Source organism: Mercenaria mercenaria, chromosome 14 (genome assembly GCF_021730395.1).
Source record: "Mercenaria mercenaria strain notata chromosome 14, MADL_Memer_1, whole genome shotgun sequence".
NCBI lineage: Eukaryota > Metazoa > Mollusca > Bivalvia > Venerida > Veneridae > Mercenaria > Mercenaria mercenaria.
In genome coordinates this window covers 9,034,255-9,055,000 of record NC_069374.1, presented here as the reverse complement: position 1 = coordinate 9,055,000, position 20,746 = coordinate 9,034,255, and the positions used below count along the sequence as shown (strand labels likewise).

The window sequence follows — 20,746 nt, the reverse complement described above, 5'->3', positions numbered from 1 at the left end:
TGTCTGCATCTTGTCTGTGAGCCGAACGAGCGTAGCGGGCGATGTTTCATATCTCCTCAGATGGTCTATAAACACTATGCAGACCTATTCCGAGAATGATAACTGTAATACCTACATACTCTTTTATATAAACAGTCCAGACTGGTTTCTGGTTTGTAAAACGTTTGTCGTCGTTGTATATAATATATTATTTATGTATTATAAAATAGAAATGAATAAAGTTAGGGACTCCATCATGTCCTGAACGTTGTCAGATACTTTATATTACATAGATATTGCATTCCTGAGATGATGAGATAAAAATGTTCACCTCGTGGAGATGATATGAAATGTTCACATCAAAATATATGAACATGGAACGTGGAGTCAGCCGATCCTCTATATTCATATTTCGAGGGGTGAACATTTTTCATATCAGCCTCTCAGGAATGCAACATTTATTTAATTATACCGAAAACATGAAAAGGTCGAAAACATTCACTGGTAAGTCAACTTAAAGAGTTAAATGATTAACGAAATAATCATGAAAACGTAGATTACTAATACTTAATAAAGTAAGACTGGAAACTTTACATGAGAGCACTTCGCACTTCGAAATTTTGGCGATTGTGCTGTAAGACTTTTTAAGTAATATGATTGGTTTAGTCGAGACGTTCATGTTTATCTATGGCGTATTTCAGCGTTGCGTCAATGTCAAACATTAGAAACCACGATAACGTTCTTATTTCTAAACGAAACAATGTCATGTAAGCGTTAGCACTTGATTTTTTATTTAAATCATTTCCTACACGGTGAACATAGTTTCCATTGAAATTTCATAAAAAGTTGTTTTCGAACGTTTTGGCACGAAGAGCGAATCATTGAAAAAAATCAGCAGGGTTCACACATGTACGGTGGTATGTTTAAGACATGCATTTATTTTTTTAAAGATTAAATTATCTCGTGCGCACGACATCTTATCTTGAGCGATCAACATCTTATCTTGTGCGCACGACATCTTACCTCGAGCGATCAACATCTTATTTTGTAGTATTCATGCATGTGTACGGTAGTATGTTAAGGACATGCTCTTATTTTTTTTTAAATTAAATCTCGTGCGCACGACATCTTATCTTGAGCGATCAACATAATATCTCGAGCGATCACGTCTTATCTCGTGCGCACGGCATCTTATCTTGAGCGATCAACATCTTATCTCGTGCGCAAGACTTCTTATCTTATATATATATATATATATATATATATATATATATATATATATATATATATATATATATATGTGTGTGTGTGTGTGTGTGTGTGTGTGTGTGTGTGGTCAATTTTTAATCAATGTGATGTCCAGTATTTCATTCAACGGGAGATATGAAAAATAATATCACATGCGCAGAAAACAAACTGAATGGCGTTGCTGCGCATGTAATATCAAATTAAGTATAATATCACATGCGCAGTAAAGAAAATAACGATTTCTTTTTTGAGATACTAAATTACTGGGAAATTTGATATATTACTCAAGTTAAACTAATGGGAAGTTTGCATTGGGCATTTACGTGAGGTATAATAAAATAATATTGTTATTGCATGAAATACCCAGGCAGATAAATTAAACATTGAGATGATTATACTAAGTCTCTTTCTGAGATCAGCAATTTGTGTCTTCTCAGTTATAAGTCAGGATTTGACACTGATGGCATATTTCGATATCTTTGAAGAAATTGTAAGATTGTTTATATTCTTAGTTTGCTATTAAAATATACGTTACTGTATACAATAAACAGCGCTTACAGCTGACTCATTGGTACAAGATATAAGCATTATGTGTATAGCAAACTGATTTAGACAAGAGACATTTGGGGTCAGGACCCCAATCCTCCACCGCCCTGCCAAAAGTTAGCCAATATTTTAGCATAACATGAGCATAGGTGACGATCATTAAATGGGTTTGGAAACATTTTCAGCATGTTTTGAAAATACTTTTTTACCATTAGGCCTAATGCTCTATAAAAGAAGGGATGGACATAGATCTGTGAAATTGACACTGGAAAAATATTACTTAGTATGATTGTTTTAACTTATAGATAAATTCCACGATTTGTTTAAGAAATGATATATCCCAAACAGTGATTTGTTGTTGAATAAAATTATCATTGAGTGAGTTTTTGAATCAATTTTATGCCAAACCGAAAAGTTAGTGTTTTTTTTTTTTTAAATTTATTTCTTTATTTGATTTTTTTGTAGCGGGTGGGTGGAGGGGACAAGCCCATAAGCGTCCCTCCCTCAGACAATTTATTATGCACGGCCAGGCACCTTGGTAGAACCACCTAATTTCCGTAAGCCCGCGTGTCAACCTAAGCTTGGCTGGAAAAGCACGGAAGTGAGGGTTCCGCAAACATTAATTCACACCTATTGAATGTACCCATGTAATATACAAACTAGGGTTAGGTCTAATAAAACTGTTTTGAGTTTTGTCTTCTGACGTATTTCGTCGGGCCCATAAGGGTGTTTCTCTTGAGGCTCTGTCATCAAGTACATGCGTTTTTGGATCTTAAGGTTTGCTTTTTATAGAAGTGTACAGGAGACGTTATGCAGTTTACATGTCACGCCTCTTGTTCCATTGCGTATGTTAGAAATTCACCGGGGGATTACTTTTATTTACACTGTCCCGTGACTTTTGAACATGGTGGGGGTAGAAGTGAGGCTGGAAGCACACCATAAACCGGTTTAACCTCCAAGTAGGTGTCCCATTTTATTTGTTCGTTTTGTCCTCGTGTGTTTGTTTTGTACGCGAATGTCTGCGTGCTGCGAGTTTCGTTTTGGGGAGGTCTCGTTTTTGGAACGAGGCATTCCCTGTTTGATATTTATCCTTTTTGGCAACGATTTTAATTGAAATATAATTGAAATTATTTAAAACAAAAAGTATTTGAAAGTAATTTTAATTTTATGTTTAACTTAACTTTGTTGGCAGATGGCCAAAATTTATTAGCGTTTTAAAGATTTTCTTTCACATAAATAATGCCATTTTAACTTCTATGTAAATAGTGCAGATAAAGAATTCAATTTTTTTTATCCTAATATATTTCAAAATATCCGCTATTGAAGCTTCAGTTTCCACGAATAGGCCATGGCGATTTTGTGTTTTTTCCAAAAAAATAGGAGCGAGCGAGCGAAATTTTTATTTTATTTTATTTTTTCTCAATTTTGATTTGTTTCAGAGGCGGGTAGATTTCATGGAGCGAGCGTGATTTTTTTCCAGCTTTGACCCTTGAGGAGGCGGTTATGATTATACATGAAGTTAACATTTCTTTAGAAATAACACAGAAATCAAACATTTACAGTGTGACTAACACAGTGGATAGCTTTTCTATATGTTTTAAAGACTACATGAATGATTTTGCAAGTAAATTCTTGCCAAAACTCTTAATCACTTTGTTTTTATTTGTATTTATAATTTCTAAGGGATGAGTGTCTTATTTTTAATTTTGATTTTTCTACATTAATCTGATGGCGTGCCCATTTAATGGCAGAAGATGAGGAATATTTAGACAAAACGGGCTCATGAGTGGAATAAAATATTCTTAACAGATCAGGCTAGCTTAAGTTTTTGTGGTAGAGGTTCATTTCAGTCTAAAATGATAAAAGTGTTATTTGTTGTGCTTTGATTGACCTAGAAATTTAGAATGTCTCTGTGTGTGTAGGTGTCGACGTAGCCCAGTCGGCAATTATCTGTTAGGGTTCGTGATGCCGTCTGGCCGTATAGATAACTGCAAATAAGTAAATATCCTAGATATTTATTATCATATATATTATGATACACAAATGTAACTATATATTCCAATGTCAAGATATCAAGTGCCCAAAAAATATATAAAATATTATACATAAGGTTAAAATACATGTATATATGGTAATGACGTAACAAATCTAGGCTTTGTGTACAGATTCCAGGTAAACAGGTAAGTATATGAAAAATAGCTTATGTTTGAGCCATATCACTAACTTAAACTCTGAAATGATACTTTATGGTTAACAGAATGTAACAAAAGTATAACTAACCTGCAAATAAGTAAATATCCTAGATATTTATTATCATATATATTATGATACACAAATGTAACTATATATTCCAATGTCAAGATATCAAGTGCAATGGAGCATCGCACAATATACTCGAACATCGGAGACTTAGTTACGGGTGACAGGTTAGTAATTGTTAGTACAGGCAGAAGTAGAGGTAAGTATATAGGGCAATAACGGGACTCTTGGTCAAGGTCAAGAATGAATAACAGGTAGTACATCTGATATTTAGAGTTCATATTTTATTCAATAGATTCAAATACAATGTGACAACAATTACAAGGCCAAAAGAAATAAAACGCGTTTCGCGTCCTATGACATAGGTTTGGGGGGAGGGGATGGGGTCGGTTTTTTCAGTTTCTCTCTTTCAATCAATTCACAGCCAATTAATATACAAACAGGGAAAATACTACTTATTTAAAAAGCTATATTAAACAATTTTTCATTTGACTAAATGCGTTTTGATAGAATATCTTACTGCTGTACTAAAGAAGTTACGTTCAAAAAGATTAGGGCCGAAACAATGAGATGGATCTGTCAGGATCTGTGAATAAACATTTCTTTAAGATAGCACTCGGCTTTGGCTCTAGATCTAACATACTGAACTAAACAACTGATAATACATGGTTTGAAAACTTTATATCTGAAAAATATTTCTATGTTTAATCTAAATATTTTAATTGCATCCCCGTGCACGTTTTACAAGTCGGGCTTCGTTTTCACTGTATTGAACAATTGTAGAGCGTGCCTACTTCATCACCTACCGGCACATCGAAGGCCATGTGTGGCACTAGCACACACACTCCAGATTTAAAACAAATAATGAACAACACCATAATTCCTGACTTTTTGAGTTTGGGTCATCAGCTACATGTATTATGGACTTATGAAATCCGATCAATATCACTTTGACGCATTAAAACAGCGATAAAACCTGTTTTGCCGTTATTATTCCGAACCGCGTAATCAGAAAAAAAATCAGAGATTTTTATGTACGTGCAGGCGGGTGAACTTTATTTTTATTTCTCAGGAATGAAAATATTGATGCGGTAGTTCCGACGAACGACAAATCAATTTGATATGGCCTTAAGTTTAACTATTGATATTTGCATTATTTATGTGTATATGGTTGAGATTGTAAAACAGAATTTAACCTAAGGTTTTGAGGAAATACGTAAACCACGGACACTAAGATCGTTTACTTCTCATTGACAGTTGGACCTTTCAGTCACTTTTGTTTAGTTTATAGCACTTTTAGACTGAATCTGTAAAAGCAATGGAAAATCAAAACTGTCTATCTATATAAATGTACCAGTGAAATAATAAAAAACACTAGATACAGTTTCATGCTTAATGTAAAAGTAAAAAGGTAACAATATTGAATTAAAAGAAAAAAAAAGCAACAAACACACACATTTTTGTTGATCTTAATGGCATTCAGGTTTACAAACAGTCTTTTACTACCCTGTTTTTCAGTCTCCGGTATACTGGAGTACCATAAAATTAAAACGACATTTTAAGATACCAATCCAACATCCGTCAACTAAGGAATTTACTCGAGTGGTGTTACCATTATGTAACAATGGAATCAGTATATGCCTATGAAATGAAGTGCAGTTGAAGGATTACAATAAAGTAAGATGTTAAAAAGTTCTGCATTGATTATCAAAGTAGCTTTTGTGTTTCTATTTTTTACAAATATTATATTTTTTTCCGTTCTAGCCTGCTGTGAAACAAACAAGTGAATTAATTAGGAGAATACAGTTACTGGATATCTACAGCTCTAGAACCAGAGGCAGCCTGATATAGATATATTTAGGTTATACACATTATGGCGGCTCAGCCATCAAAAAGATTGTATTTTCTGACGACTCGTTATCTTATTATCTTAGTAGAAATTAACCAGAAATATTGCACATTATTTCAACGATATCCGTCATGTGAATTGAAATTTCGAACCATATAATGGTTATGATCACGAAAAGGTACATTGAAGTAAAAACAATATATCAATGCACTTACCGGATTTTTTTTATACCGTTTTAAGTTGTCTAATTAACCTAAATATGGCGACCAACTCAAATTCGGATAAAAATCGCGAACTTAACATTTTCATAACTGGAGAAGACAACAAAGCAAAATGCAAACTTGGAAGTATATTGACTTCGTCAGTATACAGACTGTCCAATCATTCAAATCCAATTGTACGCTCTATTTGGTCATCATATCAGAAAAACACAAAACTAAAAGTAATCGTAGCACCACTTTCAGACAGTACCAAGTACAACGACCTATTAAATAATATGAAGAGTTACCGACATAGGTATATTCTGTATGTAGTGAACAGTGTGATAGATAAGGCAGAGGAAACGATGAAAAACATTCTGCACCTCAAATCGCACATTGGAAATTACAAAACTAGATATATACCTGTCATTTATCGAGATCAAGAGCGACTAAGTGAACCGGTGACGTATCAAGAAGCATGTTTCTTGCAGCAGTTTCCACACACACATTTCCATGCACCTCTCATCTATGAACGTTGCGACCAGAAAATGTCACACATGATATTGCTTGACTACATAAAACATGCAACTAACAGGAAAGAACCATGTGCTTTTAGGGTGTACAAGTCTGATATGTATTTGTGTTATGACATCTCCTATGCATTAGAAGTGTCTGCGCTCTCTGAACATAATGCTTCCGGTCCATCCCACTCTACATTTATACCTTATTCACCTTGCGACGCGCCTAACTCAACTATAAAATCAACAGTTTCTAGTGACCCAATTAAGGAAGATGAAACTGACTTAGATAGTGAAATATGTGATGATGACATGTTCATATTTGATGAAGCGCTGGCCTTTGGTGTTACAAAATCACACCATGTACGCGTTATGGTTGTTGGTCCAAATGGCGGCGGAAAAACTACATTAATTAAACGGTTACAGCTGGAACGTACGTGTTGTGACGATCGTCGCCAACCTACAGAAGGAATCGAAATTGCAAAAGCACACATTCGATGCAGACTGATTGGTGAAAACCTCGAGTGGGAAGCTGAAAACGCAAACATTGGTAAAATCAATACTTTATTTTACTCTTAGTACCGCACTTGTGTTGATGGTTAAATTGTATTTACTCTTTAATGTCTATTTCACCAGCACTATATAACATTAATTATATTTTGATATTCTCGATACGGCAATAGAAAGGACTATTTACCATTCAACGTTTTGCAATTGTTTAACAAACAGCGCTCTTTCAGCGTGTTAACGAGTTACTACTGTATAAATACTTCTAGATTTATTTTTACAATAATTGTCTCCTTTGAGAAAATTGGAAGAATTTTTCGTGGTCAAATTCTAAGATATTTAATTGAAATAGCTAGAAACACCAGCAACAATATAGAAAAGTTATAAAACTTACTTGTCATAATTTGTATTAATAATTCAATAAAAGAAAAGATTTATTAGTTAACAACATTTTACTGAGAGCGTTATAAGAAATGTTTGTCTTATCTGTAGCAGATTTTACGTAAGGAACAACACTCAAAACGGCTGCCGCGGGAGATAAATTGTGCTATGAGAAAAGCATCAATATTATACTACACCTCGGGGTGTAAGATGGATTTCTCCAGCACCGGTAAAAATATCATAAATCCCCGTCTAGTATGCAAGAAAGATATTTTTGCGCTAGAATACAAAAATATCATACATATATGAAATGATATGTTTCAGTATAACTGAACGCAGATATTATTTTGTTTTGATTGTTTTGGTTGTCCTTTTCTTCCTCTATAACGTTTACCAATGTCATTATTTGATTGATTTTGTTGATTTGTTTTCAATTTTTGACCTCAACATATTGCTCAAAGAGTATGATAATTATTTATGAAATAAGCGTAGAGCTGTTTTGTCAGTATAGCTGATAAGAAGTTTCGTTTCTTATCCATTGATTTTCTGTTTAAGGGGATATTATGATCAATTAGCTTAAGATGTGCATTTAATGAATTAAAAAAGTCATTGTCAAAATTGAATAATGAATGTTCATGATGTATATCAGGTACAAATAAATGATACACAATCTCATATAAAAATAATGTTTAATATTTAGACCTGTTTTGAAACTTATTGTACATATATTATTTCTAGATTTTAAGCGGAAATTACTCGTACAAAAAGTAGCAGTTGCCATGAAGAATATCGAGATTATCGAATCAGGTAAGTTGGAATAGCTTAAGTAATTTTAAGGACAAAAATAAAAAGATTATTGTTCATGAAGTATGAATGCTAATTCCTGCTTTATTGTTGTCCTTGTTTCTGCGCAATAGAATCAACTTTAGATATTGAGAAGGATAAATGATGCATATATATATATAAGTGAGATATTAAAGAAAAACATCAACGAAATGCCTTTCAAACACACTGGATCCCGGAAGGATACATAAAGATAAAATTATAGAGTATGAGAAAAAACATATGTTCAGTGTCAAAAGTTTAATTATAAACCCGAGCGCTTTCGGCTTTTTAAAAAAGCCTTTTTCAAGGGTAGCATAAATCAAAACAACACAGCAACGGCGTAAATGCCGCCTGCATAGTTCGATATATAAATGCTCAATGAACATATCGATCAACAGAATGAGTAATAAATAAAAATAGCGGTTTTATAAAAATAGAGCGTTTTTGATTGGTTCCCTGTATTTTTCCTGAGGATTTCGTTCATTGGTTTTGTGTTTAACGCCGTTTTCAACAGAGAAGGTAGCGGAAAAAGAAAATCTATGTTGTGGTCGATGTTAATTAAAAACTATGTCCGATTGCCTGAAGTGATTTAATATGAACTACTATCTGTGTTTTTAATCTTAGTGGGGACAATAATGCTTCAGCAGGCTAATCTAGTCTCCCTTATTGATGCCTATAGGTTGTAAGGTCTTGAGACGGCGGATCCAGTAGGTTTCTCTTTCCTTTCTTTGCTTATCCGTCCATCTGTCATTGAATTCAATGCAACATAGTAGGATATCCGCAAAGGTGTGACCTATCGTTTCAGCCAATGGACACCCTACAGAACGAATCTCAGAATTCATTGATATGCATCTCAGACCACATGTAAGTAGCCTACCGTCCTACGTGCACGACACCACTGACTATTTGAGAAAAATTGATTCCCAGCAGGTACCTAGCGACACTTTACTGGTCTCAATGGATGTCACGTCATTGTACACAAACATACCGCATGAGGACGGTATTGCTGCATGTAAAGAAGTATGGAACAACAGAAGTGTTAAGATCCCTCCTACTGAAATGCTAGTGGAATTGCTCACGCTGGTTCTTAAATGCAACAATTTTGTGTTCAATGACGAGCATTACCTTCAAATTCAAGGTACAGCGATGGGAACAAAAATGGCACCTTCATACGCAAACATATTCATGGGCCGTCTTGAGAGGCAATTACTCTCGACGGTCACATTGAAGCCGCATCTATGGTTACGCTTTATAGACGATGTGGATATGCAATGGACTCATGGCCGGGAATCTCTTCAAACATTCTTGACCATGCAAACAGCTTTCACCCATCTATAAAGTTCACCAGTGAGGTTTCAAATGAAAGAAACGTGTTTCTTGACACAGTATTAAAGCTTAAAGATAACAAAATTGTTGTTGACCTGTATTCAAAACCTACCGACACCCACCAGTATCTTCTCACTTATTTATGCTACCCTTGAAAAAAGCTTTTTTAAAAAGCCGAAAGCGCTCGGGTTTATAATTAAACTTTTGACTCTGTTTGAACATATATTTTTTCTCATACTATATATATATATATATATATATATATATATATGCATTTTCCTGTACAGTTATAGTTAGTTCAGAATGCTGTATTTTTTCAATATTTGAATTTCAACACTTATTTCAACACTTCCAACACTCCTTTATAACTATTAATAAAACAGCTCATTTAGCATATTAGTAACTGATGATAGTCTAGTTTCTGATGGATTTTTATCTCCAATTGATGACAATTAAGGAAATGTCGATTATTGTGCAACTCTTGACTGTTCAGGAACTGACGCTGAATCCTCACTTGACACCATTGACGATCTTCCAAGTTTTGATGGACATGTCTCTCCAGATGATTGCAACCAAGAAATGTTGATGGTAGCGCTACTAGCCAAAGCACATCTGATGAGGTGCCCAGTGAGGTAGATGCCTTCAACTGTCCGGTCACGTGCTGGGAATCTGTATAAATATATTTTCACAAGGTAAAATCTAATCTTAAACAGCACTTAAGTGACGTCATATAGCGATACACATATTTCCTTTACTCTGTATTATATATGCAAACAAAATAGGGTCCTTATACATATTTATTTTTTCCATTAGAAGGTAGACTTAGACGACATAAAGCTAGTTGTAGATGCTCTCTGGCATCAAAATCATGAAATGGAACCTTGGACGTATTGCTCGTTCTGGGATTTTGCTGGTCATGCAGCCTATTATTCTACACATCAGCTATTCATGGCAACGTCAGTTATATATCTGCTAGTTGTAAACCTGAGCAAAGACTTCGATTCTCCAATAGAGCTCCTACCAGATACAAAAGGAATAGGAATGTTTCAAATGACAGAATTAGGTAATATTTATACATCGTTTTATCACAAATCGTTCGAACTTTTAAATAAATGTAATACAAACCGTAAAACCCTTTTAAACCTTCGTCTTGCACACACCGAGTACTATGGGATATAGTCTATAAACTACAAATAATTAAATATATAATATTTGTATCAAACATTTGTAAAATGTGTTAGTAAATGTATCACAAGAGAATAGAATGTATGTTGATGCGCAGTGTTTGTTTGGTGTTTAATCCCTCTATATTTAGTCGTTATGCTTAAGAATTGTAAGACTCTGTAAGGTTTTTCTCCTAATCATACTGATATGGTCATAGGGAGTTTAATGATGTCCTGCATCTACTTAGCTGTGTTCTGCAAATTTTTGTCTTGGTATTTTGACTTCAGACAAGTTGTTAAAGATTTTCCTTTAATAAGTAATTTCTTGCTTTCAAAGTGAATTTACCTCTAAAACAGAAGAGGGCAGAGTTAAACATTACTAAAGACTTAGATTGCATATTGTGAAAAAAATGTAGGTAGGTTTTACTTTTGTCTCAAGGTTATTTTTGAATGAAGGGAGCAAAACTTAAAACAGTCCAACAGGACTCGACCTTAATTTTTCAATGTTGTAGTTAGAATTTTGTCTCGTAAAATCATCTTACTTGAGGCACCTTGGAAAAATGGTATTCAGTTTTATTTTGTGTTTATAATTGTTTGCCAATAGTTTGACGTTTCTTTTATCAAAATTACAATGTAATGTCATAATGATTTCTCTGCAAATGTTTGGACAGTGGCCATCACTTTGAAATTTATCTCTACTTGAGATTGAGCAAATATATTGAAGTAAACAAAATTGATAATAAACAGCAAGATAAATGTTGTTTACATTTTGCATACAAGCCTTTTGAACAATGGATACAGTATATTACGGTAACATTGTTTTGAACATTTGCAATATTCACCATTAGATTGGTCATTCCTTAAATAATCTGTTATATGGTAAGTTATGTTAGAGCCTTCTCAAATCAGCTTATTATTTTAAAGTCCGGTACGCGCGAGGTTGACATGCCCCGAACACGTTTTAACCCACCAATCCTCCCAGTATTCTCTATATAAGTAACTGACAATTCTAAGGTTGTGTACATTTTTCAACTTGATTTTTGTCCGTTTCATATTATATCTGATGCATATTATTTTGTAAATTGGTAATGTTACTTTAATTATTGTCACTCCCCCTACTTTAACCATCCCTTTCTTTTGTACTATGAGTCAGGTTAGATGCCCACGGTATACTGGTTAATGCCCCATTGTATTCCTGTGTTTGTTAATTCTTGTCTTATTTGTGTGTTTGTTTAGCTCTCTCTCTCTCTCTCTCCACCTATACCACCACTCCTTATTCTGCTATATCGCTCCGTTACAGGTTCTATTTGTGATGGGGCTACATTGCAAAGTATGGCTCTAACAGCTTTTGTTGTGCTATGCTTCCGTGCAATTTACCCTTACATTATATTTAAATTTGTATAATCTAAAAACTTGCAATTAAGTGTATATAACTGTAAAGTAGTTTTACTAATACATAGTTCTTAAATCATTGTTGTTTGTCTTGTTTTAGAATCTCTAAAATTTTGGTTTGGATCAATTCAGCAACATGTTACCGATTCAGCAGTTAGCATTTGTCTTGTAGCAACCCACAAGGACAAGATTGTCGAGGTATCTATATTTTGAATTTGCCTTTGACTTAGTTATTTTTCACAGTTTACCATTGCGTTTATAAGTAGAAAACGGCATGATATATCTGAAAGCATAGACATTACTGTCTCTTCATCAACTATTCATTTCAAACTACATTGTACTGTGGGCCGGTGGTCTAGTGGTAACACGCTTGACCGCTAATCCAGAGGTCCAGGGTTCGAATCCCTGTCCAGGAACTAGAAATTTCTGAGATGCTCTTGAGTGTCTCCTACCTGACTGAGAGGCCTGTACTGTTCTTCGCGTGTATTGGTGCTATACACCGGGCATGTCTATTCGCAAAGAGCTAGGCTAAGTTAGCCGGACAGGCCTGTATCTCGCTTTGTTCTCTCTGTCTGTTCAGGGGGCTTTATCTCACTCTGTCCCTCTGGTCAGATCGCTCTGTGTCTGTACAAGCAGAGGATGAATTTCGCGCCCTGTGTGGCTGCGTTTGCTACATGTAAAGCGCCTTTGAACGTGTTTTTCATGAAAAGGGCGCCATATAAATCTGGTATAATAAATAAATAAATAATACTGTGCTCTAGATAAGACAATGATACTTTACACTAGTCCTGTATTTTATACCATAATTCCATTAGTATGGACCAAGCTTTTTAACTTTTGATTTCATTTGAATAAACTTATCCCATCAATTACATTGCATTCTTCTGGTTCTTTTGCTGTTCTTAAATATATTTTGTTTTTGCATTGCAGTCAAAGTAGGCAGGCTGGGGCGGGGTAAAGAAATCGTTGTGCTCTTCCTTCACACCCAACCTGCCAAAAGATATTTTTCTTTTTTTTTCTACTGTCGCCGTCGCCCACATTACTCCCATACCCATCCAACTGACCCATATAGCATACCCAAATGTTCCCTTAGTCTTTGTTTAAGGATAATGTGTCTCAGTAGCTGTTATCTCCCCGTTCTCATTATTTCTATACCCTCTCTACCAATGAAAACTGTAAAAATACTTCTAGCATCTTGTGTGTGCTTCTTGATATTGTCGTTAGTGTCATATAGTCCCATCCGCCTACGTTACCCTATTCCATCCATATTTAACAACCTTTCTGTTACTGTCACGATTTATAAATATCATGGCATGAAAAGCATTGTCTAAAACTTTTAGTCTACTTAAATTGGGCAAGGTAAATAAAGTGTTGCTTTAAGATAGACTGAATCCATCCACTTAACATAACATTTCATTAACTTTCATTTATTGTAGATATACATACAAACTACATGCAATCAATATACCAGTTTAATAAAGTTTTTTAAATACATACGAATAGTGAGCAATATCTAATTCTAAATATCAGACTAATGGGACAAAAGATAAATACGAAATACCAGATCTTTATCTGTGAAGAGCAGTTGAAAATACAGAATGCATCCAAACACAAATCATAGCAAGCGACCCAGCTTAATTGTTGATGATGTAATGTATATGTTTAATATAGTTTACAAAATAGGGAACTCTATTTTGAGTAGTGCATGGACTCCATGGTCCCACAGTTCCGATATGATGAGATCAATTATGGGAATAATCTCATGTTAGCTGATAAATCGACTATATATTAAATGCACTCTTTTGCTAAATGTTTTATGTCTAATTTTAGCCAGTGGTTATTAGACGAAAGCTGGAATACGTATTCGGAGAATTAAATGTCAAACTACCATATTTTGTACTAGATAATACACAGTCTGAAGAAGATGATCTAATCCCAGTAGGCATTTGACGTCGGTTAGACGTCGTATAGACGTCGGACCCCGACGTCGGATTAACGTTGGATTTTGGTTGGATTTGCAAACCGTTTAGACGTCGGATCCCGACGTTGGCTAGACGTCGCAATCCGACCATTTTCCAACCAAAATCTAACCACTTTCCAACCAAAATCTGACCAAATTTTCAACAGAATTTGCAATCAAACAAGTAATCAACACATGTATTCATCATCTTTATTTCACATTATAGCGACATAAGTCTAATATCATAAATCCAAAAAGGTAATCCAGTAACTGAAACTTTCAAGTTTAGTCATGTCTGCATGATTCTTCAACACCGCTAAAATTCCCATCTGAAATGTATAAAATTTGACGGTTTCATTATTTCATAAAATTTGAAAAATTATACAAGTATGCTAGAGCTATTACTAAAGAACATAATTACTACGTGCAAAACAAACATGTTACATTTTAAATTCTATAACCTTATAAAATATAATAATGAAGTTTTATGTTAAACTCCATTGATTTTTAAAGTAATAAACATCATGCATCAATCTTTGAAAGGATACGTAACATTAAAAAGAATAACTATTAAAAGTACAACTTTCAAAAATCTGCTACTCACGTTGCGGATCCCTTTGTGTAAAGTAATTTATAAACTTGCTTTGTCTTATCCCACAAATATCAAATTACCGGAAGACTTGTGTAAACCGATGCAGGCTTTATCTCGCGAAGGCATGACTAATAAACAACATGTGTAGAAGAAGATCCTTTAATAAATAGGTGAATTTAGAATACTTTATACATGTGTATAGAATGCAATTTTTTCCTGAACAGTTTTAAACTGGTAAAAAAAGAAATCCGTTTCCGAAAATAGACAATCTCATGCGATTTTGTAACATAATTAATGATAATGTTTGATGTGCTAATGAACTATTATTTATAAGCGCATGTTCAGGCATAACTATCTTTAAACTATAAAAGCAAAATTACACCTGTTAATTTCATAAATGAAAACATTTAAACAGACTGTCTATCCAACCTAATTCCAACGTCTCCTAGACGTCTAAGTCTGACGTCTATTAGACGTCGTGGTTATGACGTTGGTTAGACGTTGGATTCAGGTCACCGACGTCGCGACCAAAATCCAACGTCTAACCAACGTCGGTATGACGTCAGGTGTTTACTGGGATGAGCCTTATGAAATTCATAGAAGAATCGGCTTATGAATTAGCCAATGATACTATTCCAGCAAACTGGATGCAGTTAGAGGGACATATCGAAAGTTTAATACAACAAGGCAGTACTGTTTTAGAGGCCAGAGAGCTAATTGACGACTTTCACACACTTGGTTTCGAAAGGGATCAATTACTTCCATTTTTGCACTACCAGCATTCGAGAGGAGAGCTTCTCTTCTTTTCGAAAGAAACTGCCACTGTAAGAAGAACATTTACTGAATGCAGCGAAGATTCCATTCTGAGCAGTACTCCAATATTTCTAGATCCTATGGTACTGATTCAGTTCATCAATCTTATTTTGAAGAGAAGACCGAAAGAAAATTTTCAAATCGGCTTAAGATTACAGCATGTCGCTTACTCTGCAGAGGGTGTTTTGGATGATAAATATCTAACGTCTACTCTCGACAGTGTAGAAGGTGGTAATTTGAAAGAATACAAAAACTATTTCATCCAAGAACTGATTGCGTTGCATGTTCTTTTCAAATTCAAAGACGGTGATCAAGAATTAATGTTTATGCCATGTCTCTTGAGACAACAACCACCAGATGCTATTCTTCAGTTTCAAAGAGCAACAGAGACCACATCAGTGCTCGTTATCAGGTTTAACATCACTTATATTAGCCAAGCCGTATTTCATCAATTAGTTGCTGCCTTGCATAAGTATTACTCGCCAAGAAAGCTGACAGAAAACAATATCAACAGAATGCAGTTTTACTGTGGTTACATAAGCTTTAACTTGTCGAATTCCGGACTACATCAAATGCAAATGATTTGGAAATCAAATGGTATTCATCTGAAGATCTCAAACTTTGCAAGCCATGTTTCCCTCGATACCATCGTGAACAACGAAGGTGTAACAGTTTGTGAAGCTGCTCTCGACAATACATTAGATTGTCTAAATGAAGTACTTACTACGTACAGAGACTCCCCGGATTACGAGCTTATGGTTATTTGTCCTGAACATTTTATGCCCCCTTCACTTGTGCCGTTCGATATTCTGGTAGAAGAAAATGGCTGTCTTTGTCCGTGTGCAGATCCACACGCGTTAACTAAAGAAAGAGCTTGAAATTTTGGATATCACCTAGCTCTTTGATACAGGTATTATTGTTACTTTGCTTTAAATTTTGATTTCTCATAGACAGTTGCAAATGTACATATTATATGGCGTTTGATATACGATAGGGAATATTCGTAACATTTTTAGATGTACCATCTAAATTATTTGTATCTTTTGGTATTTTCCAAACTTACATATACAGTAGGCAGTATTCCTGAATTTTATAAGGCATGCACTTACATAATTTTATGACTACTTTTCAGTGGTCATGTATGTTCGTATTTCGGATATAAGTTACAACAACAAGAACTAAAGTACAGGCATATAATGTACAAAGTTTTGAATATGGAGACATATTCTTTGTCACTCTAGATTAATAAACAAAAGCTATATTTTACCATTCGCTGAAATTATTTATTGCCATAATTATAATTACATATTCATACAAATTAGATCTGCAATCAACGTCTCTGCTTGTTTCTTTATTCATTAAAGGAGAAATTTATTGTTTGCTCTTTTAAATTAACCCTTGCTACTTCGTCTTCAGTACTAGTTTCTTTTATGGAAAACAATAATGGCTTTTTTCCCCATATTTTAAAGAGATCAGTTACACCTGTCATTAACCACAACAGTTGTCCGACGTCGAAGGACATTGGTAGAATTGCACTTGCTATAGAGGTCAACATACACATCCTGGCACATGTTTTGAAAATTGAAGATATTGAAGCCGTCCGTCTCGCATATGAATACCCAAATGATACCAAGATGCAAATATTGAACCTGTTGTTGAAATGGAAACAAAAAAATGGAAGTGAAGCTACGTTTGGGGTTCTCCGGAAAAGACTTGGGAAATTAATCAAACGACGTGAAGGTGACTGGATTGGTAAAGTCGTGAGGGAGGGCTTAAAATCAGCAACATGGGGTAACGAACAAGAAGAAATAAATTACACTCAACAAAATTCCTAATCGGTCAGTTTATATTGTATTACGATTTTATTAATAATACATGTATTTACACAAAATTTCACCTACCGACTTTAGAATAGGTACTGCAGCAAATTATTGATTTATTTTTGACCGACTCACGGGCAAAATAACCGCATTAGACGTTTTGACCAATATAGCATACTTTGCACTAGGGCATGTGCAGTAATATGCACGTGTTAATGAACAATTTTGACATTACTGGCGAAGGTCCTACTAGAAAAACACATGTCAACGTGAAATTGACACAAGAGCAACACGCCCGGGCTGTTCGAATTATACAACAAAATTCAAAATCGGTCACTTCGATGAATTGTATTTTGGTTTAGTTTTGCCAGAAGAGCGCGGTTGGTAGATAACCAACGCTTGAAGGTTCTTGTAAACGGAAATAATGTTAGAAATGAAAATAACCACCAAAGTAACACCTACAAACAATTATATCAAAATTCTTTGAAATTGCAAAATAATTGCACACGTGTCGTAAATGTGACCCGGCTAGCAACATTCCGACAGCTCGATCGAGTTGCTCTTGCGTCATTTTCACCATGATATGTGATTTTCTAGTAGGACTTCCGTCAGTAATACCAAAAGTGTAAACGAACACGTGCATATTGGTGCACATGCCCTGCACGTGCAAATTGTGCAATATTAGTCAAAACGCCTAATGCGGCTACTTTGGCAGTGAGTTGACAAAATAAATCAATAATTAGCTGCAGTACCAATTCAGATGTCGGCAGGAAGAATTACGTGTAAATACATGCATTATTAACAAAATAGTAATTCAAATATTAACTGACCGATTAGGAATTTTGTTGAGTGTATATGCCAGCTGCAGTATGGATTCGACATTTTTACTGAGTTGTGAATCCAATAATTAATTGTATTTTAATTCTGTACAATTTTATTCAAACTTATTGCAATATATCCTGTGTCATTTCACAAACATGAAAACAATCAATTTTTTATCTCATATTTTACATTGTACAATATATTGAAAATGATTAAGTCGAATCACTTGCCCGCCGCACTACACCTGGGTCCAAACTTTGCTTGGGTGTAGATTTCCTTTATGTGAGGAAGATTAAAACGAATTCAGTGTACGTACTATTACCATGACTGCCGTTTACAGAATAATACTGCATGCATGCCATGTTTCTGATTATATACTTATATAATACCAGTTTGTCATATACTAGTATGTTGAAGTTGTTGTATATTTGCAGAACTTCCGACAGATACTCTTCAGGCGATTCCCGATGACAGAATTTTGTCATTTTGCATTAGCACCGCTTTACTTCCAGGAACATTTTATTTCTTTTTCCTGGAATTAGGGTTATCAGTCCCCGCTATTGAGCGAGCGGACGAACAATACAGGGGATTTGTATCACGAATGTTTGAGTTGCTAAAGTTATGGAAACAGCAGGAAGCGAACGAGGCTACATTGCAGAGGCTACTTGACACTGCCGACTACGTGGGAATGAATTCATCACTTATGGTCCAGTATGTAAGACGGGAACGAACCAAAACAGAACTTTTAGCAAGTTGGCATAGTACAAATGCATAATACAGGCAGGTTGAGATATATGGAACGTCATATAATAAACTGTTCTTTACAACGCAGTCGTATGTAAAACATTTTGAAATAAGGCAACTCGATTAATAGAATGAAAATGTAGCAAGTACTATACATATTTCCGTACTTCGTAAATATATCACGAAATTGACAACTGTCATACGTTTATATTTAACATTTAATTATAAATGAATGTACCAAAAACCATATCTGAAGGGTTGTAACATTTAAGGATGCCAATCTATCGTACAGATTATGATTTAATCCGTGTGATATTATATACATTATACCCAACTCAGTGGTGTTGTACTTCAGGCATTGGCGAGATGAATGAACGTTTTTCTATCGTAGTTATATATTCTTGCCATTTTTAACCGTCTATATGTTGGTATATAGTGATCTTTATACCTTTATTGAATTAATAATCACATTTGGAATAAAACATATCAAGGAATGGAGTAGCTGGATCTAATGAAGAAGAACCTGATAAAACGTCTGTACTTTTCTAAAAAAATATCGATACATAAGTGTTAAATTTTAAATGAGATCAAAATTATATTTCAGTCCCTTAATAAAATGCAGCATTAAAGACAAACAAATGTTTATACTCTAAGTGTTGTACAAACAACATGTCAAATCATACAAACGGCACATTGGCTTGGACTAGAAAAAACACTACAACCCTATATTTGGACATATACATTATTATCGTAGACTTGATGTTTTCAAAATTATCCCTTACAGTCTTTATTTTCAGGTCTTACTTCTACAAAGTTTTGTTTTCCCAAGATAAAATACAGCGATCAGTATTTTAAATTCTGTTTGAGATGGTGTTGATCGTGTTATTTCTTATAAGACACACATTTTATGAAGAAAAACTATTAGAATTTTTCATTTTCATCGCAGAGTGGTTAAGGTTGCTAACTTAGAATCATTTGCCCCTTACAGCTGTGATCCGAACCCTTGGGGTGAAGAATTCATTCATGTGTAGCAGTCGTTTAAATCGCAGTTGGAAGGTCAGTGGGTCTATCTGACTAGCCAACCACGTCTGAAATACTACTAGTGTTAAATATTTTGGCATTCGACACCCGAACCTTGATACTTATACATCTGAATTCATGACAGGTACAGAGTACTACAGACTCCCATTTTCGATGTTATATAAATCGCAATTATTTGCCATGAGATAGAATTGTCCGAAGTACTTGCTTTGTTATAACCTACGCAAATGCCTCATTTACGGAAACGAACGAATCGCCGTCCCGAGTTTAATTACATTTGCTCGGAGACCCGAAGAAATGTTCGCGGCTCCGTATATGTTTTCTGTCCAATTTCAAATAATTGCGTATGATATTATGTTAAAAGAAATCTTTGAATATTAAGCAACATATCGGGATGAATTTCATCTTTTCTGTTTTTTATATAGATCTAGTTAAAAATCGCCGACATCAGCTCTGCTGTTCGGCTACCTCCGTAATGTCTGTGACGTCATAATTTTAGGTCCGGGATAACGCTGGGGAGATCATCGCAAGCACTGATAAATTTTAATAGAGAGTAGGTGTGCTTTTTTCTTTTTTTGGAGGGGGGGGGGGGGGGGGGGGGGGGGGGGGGGGGGGGGGGGGGGGGGGGGGGGGGGGGGGGAAAGGGGGCGTCTCTTAAGGTTATGGGATGGGAACATTTCATCTTACTGCATTTGTTATCTATTCGTATTTTTCTATACATGTCATTATACTGCACTTAGTTTTAGACTTTACAAAAGGCT

The 20,746-nt window shown here is 34.9% G+C and overlaps 2 protein-coding genes across 3 annotated transcripts; both read left to right on the top strand.

The window, feature by feature from the left end:
• Nucleotides 1-5,302: 5,302 nt before the first annotated feature.
• On the top strand, nucleotides 5,303-14,127 carry LOC123526321 (uncharacterized). The gene is made up of 6 exons (XM_045305413.2): nucleotides 5,303-7,149; nucleotides 8,226-8,294; nucleotides 10,132-10,270; nucleotides 10,452-10,701; nucleotides 12,294-12,391; nucleotides 14,024-14,127. Exons 1-4 carry the CDS (start codon nucleotides 6,087-6,089, stop codon nucleotides 10,456-10,458), a joined length of 1,278 nt encoding a protein of 425 aa, XP_045161348.2. The 5' UTR covers nucleotides 5,303-6,086; the 3' UTR covers nucleotides 10,459-10,701; nucleotides 12,294-12,391; nucleotides 14,024-14,127.
• Nucleotides 14,128-15,329: 1,202 nt separating this feature from the next.
• Nucleotides 15,330-19,154, top strand: LOC123527975 (uncharacterized). 2 transcript variants are annotated; one of them, XR_008366900.1, is made up of 3 exons: nucleotides 15,330-16,468; nucleotides 17,028-17,349; nucleotides 18,635-19,154. XR_008366900.1 is itself a non-coding variant. In XM_053522736.1 (3 exons), exons 2-3 carry the CDS (start codon nucleotides 17,193-17,195, stop codon nucleotides 18,973-18,975), a joined length of 498 nt encoding a protein of 165 aa, XP_053378711.1. In that variant the 5' UTR covers nucleotides 15,330-16,468; nucleotides 17,028-17,192; the 3' UTR covers nucleotides 18,976-19,153. The 2 variants fall into 2 exon arrangements, 1 of the variants encoding a protein (XP_053378711.1); XM_053522736.1 differs by having other exon boundaries at nucleotides 18,635-19,153.
• Nucleotides 19,155-20,746: the final 1,592 nt, after the last annotated feature.